Source organism: Eurosta solidaginis, chromosome 2, assembly GCF_040869045.1.
Source record: "Eurosta solidaginis isolate ZX-2024a chromosome 2, ASM4086904v1, whole genome shotgun sequence".
Lineage (NCBI taxonomy): Eukaryota > Metazoa > Arthropoda > Insecta > Diptera > Tephritidae > Eurosta > Eurosta solidaginis.
Genome location: NC_090320.1, coordinates 274,102,656 through 274,118,481, shown reverse-complemented (window position 1 = coordinate 274,118,481; position 15,826 = coordinate 274,102,656). Strand labels below are relative to the sequence as shown.

Here is a 15,826-nt window from a genome sequence, read left to right as displayed (position 1 = left end):
ATCGGGAAGGACAGCGGCTCAAAACTAAACGAAATTTCAGATTGGGCGGCTCTCTCCGCTGGAAGGACCAGATGGAAAACGATTTAAATTCCTTTGTGTTAAAATTGCCACCCATCAGTCAAATGAAGCATCGACTGGGGCAGCTTTTTGGACTGCCAAAACCGTTAAATCGCTTAAGTAAGTAAAACCTCGACTTATTGAATTCCACTCGCAGAACTCATTTGTAGCGATGACGTGTTTTCAAATACCACTAAATTAGACCATAGAAATATCCTGCGGAGATATGACTAAACTGAGAACAAAATACTATAACCTAACGCAGAAAAAAGTTCTGAACCCTTAAAGCATATGGGGACAACATGATTTAATCTCATCGTCCTCAAAGCAGCTTCAACACGAAGAGGTTTTGAGTATTCGTCAGATCCCTGAGCAATATTTTCGGAACCCTAAGCATCAGGACTGTATGTAAAAATACTTACTCTCTATTTCTTATTTCGAAGGTTTGTACTGTATGTTCACTGTTAGTTCCAATAATGTAATCGGTTCTCTGGCAGCGGAAACCGTCTTCGAAACTTCTTAATTGCATAAACCAGCGACCTTGGTAATTTAACTAATTAAAACATAAGCTTTTAATGTTAAAGTCTATGCATAGTACTATAAAATTGGCCTAGCTTTGTAGAGCTGACACTTAAGTTATTTATGTATATAGAACTTAATACTCACCCATTCTGATTCCACGTTTGACAAACCGGTCATATATGGACATACACCTGGTCTTTCAACTCCGGCCACCAAGCATGCTGATGTCAAAAAAATTAAAATTGATAAAGGGGGACTGAAAAAAATTTATTTAATTAAAAAATTATATTATATTGTAAAAAGAGACTTGGTGGGATAAGTATATTATTTTATTGCATTTTATTTTATTTTGCTTTTGATTTTATACATTTTTATAACTTTCATGAAAAAGAAATGGTATATTAACTTTTTCACGAATCTCAAAATTGTAAGTTTGTCGCTGCGCTTCAAGAATACCCTTACCGTAAAATCCGTCAATTCACAACTCGTCAAATCACAGCTCATCAATCAGCAAAACACAATCCCGCTACCATATGAGTAAAATTTTATGTTTTGAAATTCTTGTATGTATCTAATTTCGAATTCTCTCAATTTATCTTACTTTTAATTTCGAAAGCTCTCAATGCGCTCACTTGCATATATGTGTTTGTAATACATAATATTTCTGCATAATAAGAGTTGTAAGTTGATCAGTTTCAAATTCTATATACTTTTAAATGACTTTGTATGTATCTATTTAGACATACTTTTTCGAACATTGTATTATATCAGCCCAATTCTAAACGAAAATTCCGTGCGAGTTTTTTCCCTTCTCCCATTCCTCGTATTCTAAATAAAAATTCCTTGTGAGTTTTTTCACTTCTCCCTTTCCTCCTATTCTGAACAATGTTCGAAAAAGCGGAGAAAAGTAGGTATTATGAATGTGAGGGAGAGGGAGATTTCTCTACCATTTCATAGGAGTTTTTTCACTAGTTAAATTAAAGGGAATGCATCAAAATAGTTAAAGGAAATTGGTTCTTTTAAGAAAGAACACTTATTTGTACAAACTTGTGCTAAAATATGTATTTACATTCTACCCCAATATTCTCACTGTTAATACAACAACAACAACCACAATATTTATTTTAAGTCGAAAAGAATATCATAAGCAACGGTAGAGCTCTTGGTATACATATTTGATGCAGCCATCCAGAAATTGTGCAAGGATTTTTTAATAAGGCTTAAATAGATTTTGAAATATGAAGAAGTAGGAATTCAACTCAACTTGGCCGCCAGAAAATTGCTTTGCTGAACGAAAGCAGGCAACTCCGGCAGATTTGTGTTATGCGGCCGTCTTCTTCTTATGTTCCGCTGTTGATGTTGCTGTGGAATCAATTCATTACTAATTTCAGTGAATACCACATGAAATGCAATTAATACTGTGCATTGTTTATATTTTATTTCTCAATTTCCAACAAATTTGCAACAATAATTAAACTTTTCAATCTTTTAAACAAAATAAGAAATGTGCAACGAAATTTCAATTGACAAAACAGCTGACTTCGAAAATTCGAAATTCCTGTTCCCCAATTATTGTTCTCCCTAGGAGAAAGAATTGGAGGAATTTTTCAGCGGGAATAAAAAAATCCGCGAGAACAAAATTCCGCGAGAATATTTAGAATTGGTCTGTATAACTTTTCTTCGCAAATATTCTTGTCATTCGATTCATAGTGCACCTATACAAGTGTGTCAACTAAGCGATAAATGTCAAAACTACAAACAGCCTCGCTCACCTGATGCAAATCTCAGGTCTAGAGTTGCATATTTGGTACGTAAGAGTACTTCAAGCTGAGTTGCATTTGATATTTTAATAGGATTTATATTTTAATAGTATTTACAGATGAAATAGTTTCATATATTTCCGCGGAAATAAGAATACTAGAAGATTTGTAGTCTGCAACAATGCGGAAACATACGGAAAGCAAAATTTATTTAAATTAGAGTTAAAATATAAAGCGCCACACGTGTAACATGGAAAAATTTCACTTTTAAGGCTGTTTACACAAAATGGTGCTGCAAGTGTAAACAAATCAAACTCCTATATGACACTACTTTATTTTCTATGTATTTTTCTTGTATTTTCTGTAATATTTTTTGTCGAGGGAGCCAATAAGGTTTCAGTATTGGTGTAAGTGTGTGAACTATATTTGAAAAAACTAACGAAATACAAGAAAATACAACGTAGTTCATTAAAAACAAACAAGCCAGTTTGTATTTCGATAGGGTTTTTTGACATTAGGCCGTTTTTTATTTTTTTTTTCTAACAAATGAAAATTTTGTTTTTAGTTTCAAAATTTTGTGCATAAAAACAATTAAATTCAAAGTGTAAATTGTGTGTGCAAATGAGTTTTCAATAAGTGTACATTTTTCAGTTTTTCAAAGTTAAGGAATTGACCTCCAGATTCTTGTGTTACACAAATATAGTGAACTTGCGTACAGAAATTCAAATTAAAAAGTTTTTCACAATAATTTGAAAAAGTCTACGTTTTCTCTGCCTTTTACACTTAAAGGTTTAACCCTCCGTAATAAATTAAACATTTAATGAAAATCAATAACTCTGAACTGAATACTTTTCGCCATGATATAAAATTAAAATGCTGTGGAACAGAAGCAACACTTTTGTGACTACATAAACCCTGTTTCAATCTTTTGCGTCTCTGCACAGAACCCTAAATGACCGTTGTCAACCGAAACAACAATGGCAACCCAGATTTTCCCGTTATGCTCACTTAAGCGAGTGCCTGTCAGAAAGAAGTCAACACACTTGTACTTGCAAAATATTTTGAATATAAAGATATTGCATGCGCGAACTTCGGTGGAAAGCAGCGGAGCGTAACAAAATTCTAGTAGCTCACTTTCACCACACCAAAAACTTTAACACAATTTTTAACATAATTTAAGCACAGAAATACACTGATTGGAGTTTTAGTGAGTAAAAGTTAAAATTCTGAACACATTAGCTGAATAAAAGGTGTACAAATAATTATTAAATAACAAATACAGACAGTAGTAGTTTAACAAATTCTGCTGTGGTAAATGGTGAATGTGACCTACTAGAATTTTGTGAAGCTTGCCTCACACGATTTTTCGTCTATGCAATGTCTCTATATTACATCGTTTCTGGTACTTGTACACTATGCAGCAAAGCTAGCTGCTTTAAATATTTGTGAATATCAGTAAAGATTCACCCAATTTCGAATTCTCTCAATTTATATTACTTTTAATTTCGAAAGCTCTCAATGTGCTCAGTTGCATATATGTGTTTGTTATACATAATATTTCTACATAATCAGAGTTGTAAGTTGATCAGTTTCAAATTCTATATCCCTGCAAAAATCGCGAGTAACTCCATGCATGTATGTATGGAGTACTCGCTATGGACCAACCGAGTGCTCCAAAATTAACCACACTTCATACAAAAAATATGGTCCAATTAACATTGCGATGTCCTAGGACTGGACCATATACTCCAGCTCCGCAATACATCAGAGTAATCCGTGGAGTATCCACTGTCCAATAAACATCGTTTAGTGATTCCAATCGTTAAGAACGAGCAAACATCGGCTTAAAATATGTTCGTGTAGAAACATGAGTTGGTCCATTGCTGCATTACAGTGGAGTATAATGGTAAGTACTCTAGTGGAACACATGATCCAACGATTTTTGCAGGGATACGTTTAAATGACTTTGTATGTATCTATTTAGACATATGTACTTTTTCGAACCTTGCATTATATAATTTTTCTTCGCGTATATTCTTGTCATTCAATTTGTAGCAAGCGCAAGGGACGACCAATTTTTGAACGCGTCAAAAGGCTTGAATAAAATCATTTCATTACAAAAAGCGCATACCAATAATAAATAGAAAGTATTTATATTGAACAAATATTTGTTTATAAGCAAGATTCAAATCGTCGTCTACTTTATTTCGCCTACAAAGTCCTTAAAGGAAAGCAAATAGACTGCACCGCCCTTTTACTGTATGAACTGTCTTAAATATTTTGTTATCCTTATGTATTGTTCTATCGTCACATATATGTACGTACATATGTTACAGTCTACTGGTTTTATTGAAAAATGGAAATTGTCCCCTAAACATGAATACATACATATGTCAAAGTATCTCGATTTTTCGCATAGGTACATAAATTTGATTTCATAACTGTTCAATTATATTTATTTGTAAACCGCAATGTTAATCGCTATAACTCTTGCATACAAAGTCGCTATGAATTTGATGAGCGTTTAGTCGTCGATGAAGAATTGGAGCGAACCACACTGCGGTAAGTACTGCTCTTTAGCTTGTTAAATGTTAAGCATATTTGTAATAGTTTCCTTTTAATATGTAGAAATAAACCCACAAAACACCTGCAAATAAATTAATACGTGGAGTTAAATTCGTAAATCGCAATCGACAACAGATTTTTATTTCACATCGACGACACAGACTTAGTGGGTGGTAGACCGCAATGATTAGGATGAAGAGCTGAGTTGATTTAGCCATGTCCGCCTGTCCGTTTGTTTATTTTATGGAAACTATTCCCTCAATTTTTGAGATATCTTGAGGTGACCGTCAGACATTTGTCGGAACCGGCCGAATCGGACAACTAGGGTAGAAGGGGGAGGCTTCGACATGAGGGAGGCTTCGAATTTTTCAAATCTGACCGCCGTTATTCCTTCTAGCTTTTTTACTTAGCAAGTAATATTTTACAGCCATCAAGGTGCCAAATATCTACAAAATAAAGTTCCCTGAAAAGATCATCAACGAAAACAAAATGAAAAAAGCCTGGAGATAAAACAAAAAAAAAAAAAAGAAACACCATCATGTGCTGCTCGGAAATATAACTTGAAGCGGACGACACTAATCTCTTGAAGTTCAAAAGAGCAAGCAAATCTGTACTTACAGCTGCCCAGGAAAAATAATTAACGGCTTACTTCAAGAAATGTTCAAATATTCATCATGGATTGACGTATGACTTGGCTAGACGATTCGTTTTTGTTTTTGTTTTTATGTTCTCTGACAAAACAAATTTCCTTTACACTGGTGTAGTCGTAGAAGTTGAAAATTCGACGTGCGTCGCGAAATTCCTCAGACGTCAAAGTAAACCATAATATTTCTATGAACCGATTGTAGAAGACAGACACTTGGTTTCAAAGCAGGATATCATACGTATATTGCCCACACCTGAACATCCACCAGGAACTTCACGCGCGCAAAGCAAGTTTATTTTTAACTTTGATTTTTCAAATTTAGATGTTTATTAAAAGTACAGTTATACTTTATTTTATGCTTACATTTTTTATGTTTTTGTTCGAAAAATTTGTTACTGTATTGAAATAAATAACATCAAATATGAATTAAAAATCGTATTTAGAGTTTTTTCCAACATCCTTTTTTTATTTTGCTGGTTAAATTGCTATATTTGATAAATGTCGAAACCTCCCACCCAATGTGGAAGCCACCCAGATGACTGACCAAGCCTCCCTGAAAAAGGGAGGTTTCGTCATATTTTTTGTTTTTGGTTATTTGATTATAACTTAAAAAAAAAAGCAAGTGGAATATTAACCACAAATCCGAAGTATCATAAACATACATGACATCAGTAATTATTAAAGGAGTTATCTATTTCTCATTCTAGTTTCTCTAAAAAAATAATTTTCTCTTAACCTGTCGAAGCCTCCCTCTCTACCCTATAGCATATATCCTCCATACAACCGATTTTTCCGAAAAACCTGTTTTTTGTGATATCTTCCTCAATTTATCAGATTGAAGCTTAAACTTCACCATATGGTTTCGTATATTGCACATATTGTTGTCTGAAAAAATTGATCAAAATGGTAGTATCTATCTATCTATCTATATATATAAAATTCAAATTATGTATGTATGTATGTATTTAAGTATAGATCCAGTTGCGTCCTAAACGGATCGACCGATCACAACCAAAGTTGCACAACCCACTATAAACCTTCCAAAGATGGTCATAGGCTAAAAATAATATCGATATATAAAAGGGAAGTGGCACCTCCCATGCAAAATGAATATTTGGTACTGCATAATTCTGAAGGATGAATACCTTGAACCTAGAATATTGAAATTCAGTAAGGAGTTATACGAGATCAATCCCTAACACCGCCAAGAAAATGTGGGGTGGGGGAGAAGGGAATTTTTCATTCTACATATCTCTGGATGTATTAATGGTAGGATAATGAAAATTTGTAAGGAGCTATATGAGGTTAAGTCCTAACACCTCCAGTAAAATGTGGAATTGGGAAAAGGGGGCGTGGCACCTTCTTAAAATGGTATTTTTCAGAACTATGGCTGCCGTACAAACTTAGGTTATTATAACAACTAAAGATGGACTACAGAGTTGTTTGGCTGTTATCCTTTTGGATGATATGGCGATTCGCGATAAATTCATTATGGGTTTGGAGGCTGGCCCAGCAAAAGACAAAATATTCCTAGAAAATGAAAGCACCCTCACATTGGAAAAGGCAATAAGCATCACTAACGCATCACATTATATTCGGCAGCAGTATGAGGTCAAAAGGGAAGTTGAAGACAGCAATGAACAGCTACATTATAACCAAAGTCAAATGAAGGTCAGGCGGAGAAGTGAAGACTCGAAAAAGCAGCAAAAAGAAGACAGCGACAACGTAAAACGCAGTGGCGCTCGAAGTCAACAGCAGCGGAGGCGGCAGAAAAATGACCATCAGTGCAGTGTGTGTGGGAGCGTGGGCCATAGCGCTAGTGTGTGTAAGTTTAAAAGTTACAAGTGTCATAAATGTCAGCGAAGAGGGCATATTAAGAAAATGTGCAAAGCAGGCAGAATAAATTTTTTGACAGAGTGGAAGAAGAGTTACCTCTCTTTAATATATCATGCAATAAGCAGGGGCCAATTTGTTTTGATGTGCTTTTAAATAATGTTCGCTTAAACATGCAATTGGACACTGGGTCAGAATATAGCGTGATTTCTTTCGCAACTTTTCGTAAATATTTTAATGCCGCAGAACTTAAAAAGACAAATATAATTTTTAAATCGTATAATGGTACGCGGATTGTTCCTAAGGGAGAATGTGATATGCTGGTGAAATTTAATGGCTCGTGTAAATGGCTACCAGTTGTTGTTATTGAGAATGGTGGCCCGCCCTTGTTGGGAAGAAATTTTGTGAATCAGTTCGGCATAAGTATTCAAAACGTTAACTTTTTATCCAAACAGAACAATATTGCCGATTATGTATTCAAAAAGTTTCACTCTTTGTTCGATGGCACATTAGGGTGTTTCAAAAAACAACAGGTAGAGCTTGCACTAGAAAAAAGTGCAACTCCTAAGTTTTGTAAACCTCGCCCCGTCCCTATAGCAATAAGGGAAAAAGTGGACAGGGAAATCGCAAAGCTGGTTAAGCTTGATGTGTTAGAACCTGTAGAGTATTGTGAATGGGGCACGCCTATTGTGCCAGTGTTGAAAAAGTCAGGCGATGTAAGGATTTGTGGCGATTTTAAGGTCACCCTCAACCCCTACCTTAAGGTTGAAAAATACCCTCTACCCCGAATCGAGGATTTGTTTTCAAAGCTGCATGGGGGAAAAGAATTCACAAAGCTTGGCTTGTCCATGGCTTACCAACAAATAGAGCTGAAGCCATCTGCGAGACCGTTGACAACAATTTCCACTAGTAAGGTGTTATACCAATATAAGCGATTAATATATGGACTTGCATCAGCACCAGCGTTGTTCCAAAGAATTATGGAAACCCTTTTATCAGGGCTAGAAGGTGTAGTGGTATTTTTAGATGATATATTGATTACCGCCCCTAGTAGGACTCTCCATCTACAACGGCTAGAAAAGGTGTTAACTATTTTGCAGGAGTCGGGTTTCAAGCTGGCAAAAGGCAAATGTTCATTTTTAAATTCTTCATTGTGTTATTTGGGCCATATTATCGACCAAAATGGTTTACACACGAACCCTGAAAAGGTTAAGGCTATTGACGGTATGGGCAATCCGTCCAACGTCAAAGAAATCCAAGCGTTTTTGGGAGTAGTAAACTTTTATAGGAAATTTATCCCTAATATGTCAGCTGTAGCTAGCCCATTGTACGAGCTGCTTAAAAATAACAAAAAGTTTATTTGGACAACAGAATGCTCAAAATCGATTAGTGCGATTAAGGAAGCCTTAAAGTCCGACAGGTGCTTAGGTCATTTTAGTCCGAAATTGAAGACAAGGCTAACCGTAGATGCAAGTCCGATTGGATTAGGAGCAGTTTTGTCGCAAATCCATCCTAGTGGAATTGAACGGCCGATCGAATATGCGTCTAGGAAGTTGTCAAACGCGGAACAGAAGTATTCGCAGTTGGACAAGGAAGCGGCAGCAATTTTGTTTGGGGTGAAAAAATTTCACCATTATTTGTACGGTAGATCCATCGATCTGGTGACGGATAATAAACCCTTACACTATATTTTGGGGCCAAAAAAAGGTATTCCGCAGACTGCGGCCAATAGGTTGCAAAGGATAGCGCTGACATTGTCAGCATACGATTTTAATATTAGTTGTGTTAAATCTGAGGAAAACGTTGCTGATTTCTTTTCAAGGTACCCTAGTGAAACTGTTTGCGAAAATTTTATGTTGCAAGAAATGCAAAACGGTGTTTACATGAATTATGTCTCTGAACGAGGTATTCCGGTATTAGACTTTAACATCATCCAGAAAGAGACTATGTCGGATCCAATTTTAAAAAGAGTTAAAGAATACATCAATTCGCAATGGCCAAATAAATGCAGTGAGGTAGAGTTAAATCCATATTTCCTTCGTAGGTTCGAGCTCTCAGAGGAAAATGGGTGTTTGTATTGGGGTTATAGAATTATAGTTCCTCATTCGCTACAAAGTAAAATAATAAAGTATTTGCATAGTTCTCACATGGGTATAAGTAAAACCAAGTCAATAGCCAGAGAGTGTTGTTGGTGGCCTTGCCAAACTGTCGACATTGAAAAAGAAATTAAATCTTGCACCAGTTGCCTAATGACACGTTCAAACCCCCCGAAGCAAAAGTTGATTCCCTGGGACTGGCCAGAAAACCCCTGGGATAGAATCCATATAGACTTTTTTGAGCCAATGATGAGTCGTTGGTGTTTGGTAGTGGTGGATAGTCACAGGAAGTGGGTCGAGTGTGTAGATATGGGCACAAACACAACTAGTAGCAACACAATAACAAAATTGCGAGATATTTTTGCTCGCTTCGGTCTTCCACGAACGGTTGTCTCGGATAACGGCACAGCGTTTGTGTCCAGAGAATTTCAAGATTTTTTAACAAATAATGGTATTAAGCATGTCACAAACCCTGTAGGCTATCCGGCTACCAATGGACAGGCGGAAAATATGGTGAAAAGTATAAAAAATGCGCTAAGGAGAATTTTGTTTGGAAAAAGTTGCGTACGATTCAATGAAGCATTAGCACGATATCTTTTTGACTACCGCAATACAAATCACATCACAACGGGTTCGTCACCTGCTGAATTGATGTTTGGTAGGCAGCTACGAAATAGATTTGACCTAATTAATCCCAAGAAGAAGACTTGTAAAATAGAGTTAAGACAAATAGATAAAAAGGTAAAGAAACAACAGAAAGATCAGCAGCACTATTACAAGGGGAAAAAGAATTATGATTTTGAGCTAAACGAAGTAGTGTTAACAAAGGACTACTCAGTCGCTGGGCGCGTTTGTTGGGTGAGAGCGAAAGTAGTAAAAAAAATTGGTAAACAAACGTACTATGTTCAGTTAGAAGAAAAAAATAAAACGTGGAAGCGGCATGCCAATCAAATGTTAAAAATTGTTGATAGAACTAATGAAGAGTTTGAAGAGGAGGGATACGTTCCAACTACATTAAAGAATACAGAAAGATTAAAATTCTCAAATGAAAAAGAAATTGCCGCAGAGCCTGAAATTGTAGAGAATAATGAGAATAGGCAAAAGGAAAATTCTGTAACTAACGATGACACTAGAACACATAGCTATAATTTAAGAAGCAACCCTAATAGAACTAAGTCATAAATTTTGTAAAGATTAAACGACTAAAAACTAAGAGGGGGATAGTTGTGGTAACTTGCATTAAAGCCGATGAGAGATTTCTCTTATATACATACAACGGTTTCTATGCGCTATGTACACACTGTAGACTGCAGCTTCAATGCACTGTCACTGTACTCAAGTTTTCAGTCGTTCATTCTCCTTCGCCTTGTCGGTACCTGTTTGCGTAAATAAATACAATCCACTACATAACGCGTGTTTTAATTATAACAGGTTATTATAACAACTAAAGATGGACTACAGAGTTGTTTGGCTGTTATCCTTTTGGATGTTTATTAATCTACCGCCGTTAAAATTTTTTGTTAATTTCAGTCTATCCGCACCTTCCATCTATATATATATTGTTACGAATATTAGCAACACTAAGAGGTACTGTCATCTCTAAGCCGATTCTAAGCAGTGACTTGTATGCATATCCATAAATCAATCATTATGTATCTACATAAATGAATCAATCACTATGTCTACAGATATGTACGTAGACGCAGCGGAGAAGCAACGCACAACCACATACATACATCTGAGATCCTCCCGAAAGAATGCAATGAGATAAGCTTTAAACGTAGTTATAGCTGAGTAATTTTATAGCCGATAACTAACTAGTAAATTCTAGAACAGAACCGCCTAGAAATGTCAACTTGGAAACCAAAAACTATTAAAGCAGCAACAGTTGAGGCACGACAATCAGTTTGGTTTAAGCAAGCTATTAGTTGCGAAGAATAAGTGTTATTGTGAAGTACTATAATAAAGGCAATTTTTGCATTACTTAATATTGGAGTTATTTATTCAACAGTTTAGCAATTCGAACGTTAGCAGAAGATTTGGAATAAGCGGAATTGCAGTAAATTCGTTACAATTGGTGTCAGAAGAGGAATTGTTGAAGACTTCGAATACAACTTGGACATGACAAAGTTAAGTGAATTGAAGATCCCGCAACTGAAGAAGGAGTTGGAGAGCCGTGGATTGAATACAACCGGCATTAAACTCGAACTTCAGGCACGAATACGAGCGGCAATGGAATTAGAAGGAATTGATGTGGAAGAGTATGACTTTCATCTTGATGGCGATGAGACAACAAAATTGGAGGAGAAAAATGAAACACCGCAGACAATGGCGGACGCAGACCTGAGCATGATATTGGCTGCAATATCGTCACAAATATCTACCAGCATGTCATCACAATTGGAATAACAGGAGACACGTATAACATCCAAGATTGAAACTCAACTGGAAGAACAAAAGACATATATAGCATCCCAACTGGAATCACAGGAGGAACGTATTTCAGAAATGACCTCACAAGTGGAACTGGAAGACCAAAAGACCAAAAGTATCTGAATTAGAAGCGCAAGAAGCACGTATATCTGAAATGTCGGCAGAAATTTTGGAACAGGTATCATCAAAACTGGAAGCGCAGGATGCAAAAATGGCTCAATTTCAGGCAGAAGTAGGTGATCTAAAAGGTCGTATGGAGCAATTACAACTAAATCGCCCAGCTGTTTCAGCAAGCAAAAACACCATCCTTTGACGGTTATGTTCCTTTCCAGGTCTTTAAGCTACAGTTTGAGAAGACCGCAACAGCGAACAACTGGAATGCTGAAGATAAAGATGCAGCTCTATTCGTAGCGTTGAAGGGGCCAGCAGCCGAAATCCTACAGACGATTCCCGGAGGAGAGCGAACAGCTATGAAGCATTGATGGCTGCTGTCGAGAGACGTTAAGGAACTGAGCATAGGAGACAGATATACCAAATGGAGTTATTGAACGGCTTCCAGAGGCCCGGTGAAACATTGCAAGAGTTTGTGTCGGATGTTGAAAGGCTGGCACATTTAGCGAATGCGGTTCGCAAATTGGTAGAAAATCGAGCAGTCTTATCGTCAGAGGGAATGTGGATGGCAAAGAACGTGTACTGACTGTAAATACGGGCGCATCTCATTCCTTAATCCGATCTGACTTGGTCAACAGGAGAGTAAAACTGTTACCTGGAGCAAGGTTGCGTACGGTCACTGGCCAGTATAACCAAGTCCAAGGAGAATTGGTATGTGTTGGATGTGCGTGTATTAATTACAAAGGTCATGATTCAACACAAATTCATTGTGGCGGAGATTGTTGATGAAGTCATATTGGGAGTGGACTTCTTAGTTGACCATGACATCAGGATCGATATGCGGAGAAAGATTATACGCTATAAGAACCAGGATATATACCACTTAACTTTAGTTTGGAGAAACGGTTCAGCAGTAATCGGGTAATGGTAGAGACAAACACCACGAAAGTCAAAGGTAAAGGTTGATGGATCGAATGGCCCAAATAAAGCGAAATCAAAAGTACCTGCGAGGGAAACTCTGGCATTGACAAACCAAAGGGACGCCCAAAAACGAAGGAAAAAATTTCCCAGAAAGAATGCGAGAGTAGTTTCAAGCACTACTGTTGTGAAACGTGGGAACGATAATGATTATGCTAAGCCAATCCGTCAAGCGCATGCTCTAAGTAGTTCATTGGCCAAACAACAGAGTGTGAGGGAACGGCCCAGGGTAATGAGTAGTAAGATGAAACACAGGTACGACAAGAAAAATAATTCGGAAGGTTTCTGGGAGGGAGATTTGTTACTGCTATACAACCCTCACCGACGGAAAGGTGTTCCATCCATATTTTGGTGCAGTTGGGAAGGCCCGTACAGAGTTGTGAAGAGGATCAGTGATGTCATCTACCGCATACAAACAATTGGGAAACCACGAAATAGAAGAGTGGTACATTTGGAGATGTTAGCCGCGTTTAGATCAGGAAAATTTTCTAATAGGGACGAATAAGCGGAATTGCAGTAAATTCGTTACAATATAAAGTTAAAAGTATGAATGTTTGTATGTAGGTATAAATCGGGTTGCGTCCTAAACTGATCGGCCGATCACAACTAAATTTGTACAACCCACTAGAAACCTTCCAAGGATGGTCATAGGCTAAACATAACTTCAATATAAACAAGTAAAGGTGCCTCAGTTCGGGTGTAACCGAATATTATATACTCAGATTGATCTTCAATTGTACATTTCATTTCAGATAAATTACTTTTCTACATAACACGTGGCACCCCCTGTTTAAAAAAAATGTCTCCACATTTCCTCTTACAATAAAACTTGATAAGTGAAAATTTTCCTAAGTTGTATCTTATTTTTCTAGCCTACGACCCTTTTAAACTTGTTTTATATCTAAGTTGCCGTGGTCTTTAACCGATCCCGCCCATTTTTACTAGAAATATTTTCTACAAATACGTGTACACAATTTCATTACGATATGTGAAATTTTCTTCGGGTTATGGCTCCCGAAACATAGAAAATGGCTTAGTCGTAAAAGGGGCGGTGCCACACTAATTTTCAAAAATTTTGGTGTTTTGCAATTCAATGTTATAATTCAATTTAGAAAGCAAAATTCTCCTTTTCGCTAAGACATAGCTTATTATTTTCGTCTAGGGCCCTTTTGAAAATCTTTTATATAAAAGTGGGCGTGGTCCTTAAACGATCTCGTCCATTTTTTCTAAAAATATTTCCTGCTATAGGGAAAATTTGTGTACCCAGTTTTATTACGATCCGATAATTTTTCTTCGAGTTATGGCTCCCGAAACATAGAAAATTGCTTAGTCATAAAAGAGGCGGTGCCACGCCCATTTTTTTAAATTTGATGTTTTTCCCATTTATTTTTATAAATCCACTTGGGAAATGAAATACCTTTGATATAAAGATCTTTTTTGCAAAGATATAGCTTATTTTATTCGTCCACGACCCTTTTAAAAATCTTTTATATAAAAGTGGACGTGGTCCTTAACCGATTTCGTAAATTTTTCTTCAAAGCATTCCTTATAGTAAAGGCAGCCGAATTTTGTTACGATAGGTTTAATGATTTTTGATTTATGATTAATAATATTTGTAAAATTGATTTTATTACAAGTTGACGGTGCCACGCCCATTTTAAAAAATGTTTCCAAATTTTTATCAAGAGTCTCAATATAAGTCCACATGTCAAATTTCAACATTCTAGGTGTATTATTTACTAAATTATCAGGTTTTTTATGTTATCCAAAATTTTATATGTATAAAAAGTGGGCGTGGTTATCATCAGATTTTGCTCATTTTCAATACCAATCTATTCTGTGTCCAGATAAGCTAGTGTACCAAATTTGGTGAAGTTATTTCAATATTTACTGAAGTTATCGTGCTAACGGTCGGACGGCGGACGGACGGACATGGCTCAATCAATTTTTTTTTCGATACTGATAATTTTGTAATATGGAAGTCTATATCTATCTCGATTCCGCTATACCTGTACAACCAACCGTTATCCAATCAAAGTTAATAGAATCTGTGTGGAAAGCACGCTGGGTATAAAAAGGGGGTGGTACCTACCATACAAATGGAATGTTTGATACAGCATAACTCTGGAAGTATTCGTGCAAGAACATTGAAATCCAGTAAAGAGTTATATTGGATCAATCCCTAACACCACTTAGAAAATAAGGGGTGAGTAAGAAGGGTCATGTCACCTCGCATACAAATGGAATAATGAAAATTGGTAAGGGCTATATGACGTTAAGTCCTAACAGCACCAGTAATATATGGAATTGAAAAAAAACAAGACAAATGGGACTTTCAGAACTATGGCTTCCTTTAAAACTTAGGTTATTTCAACACGTAAAGTTTGATTGCAGAGTTGGGTTGGCTGTTTTCCTTTAGTATTCTTTTATGTTATCTTCAGGGTTGGTATTTTTGGATACGCCTGGAGGAACCGGAAAAAAACATTTCTGTTTAATTTGATATTAATTGATGTAAGAACAAAAAGAGAAATCACTATGGTAGTTGCTTTCTCAGATATCGCGGATACCCTGACCACTGTCTGCAAACATCTGATACACCGATGTGCAACAGAACCAAGCGGTCAGGCCAAAGTGGGGGTGTGCAATGTGTGCACCATTACTCATAAACTGTGGCTGCAAATTTTAGACCAAACCCCTAAGAATTTAAGGTGTAATCACCATCCCAAAGGTGCTGTTTTCCTGTTACTTGCTAGAAAAGCCGCAGTTGAAGTAAATGCGTGCCTTTTCGTCTATAGGCGGCTTTACGTACAAAAATTTACTCTCAT

General features: G+C 36.5%; 1 protein-coding gene across 1 annotated transcript in view; it reads right to left on the bottom strand.

Moving 5' to 3' along the window:
- LOC137242795 (bilin-binding protein-like) overlaps nt 1-15,826 on the bottom strand; it is a 54,377-nt gene that overhangs the window by 11,359 nt on the left and 27,192 nt on the right. Inside the window, exons 2-3 of the mRNA XM_067770047.1 lie at nt 724-835; nt 480-610 (exon numbers count right to left, since the gene is read on the bottom strand). Coding sequence (XP_067626148.1) covers nt 480-610; nt 724-835 — 243 coding nt within the window. The remainder of the gene's footprint in view (nt 1-479; nt 611-723; nt 836-15,826) is intronic.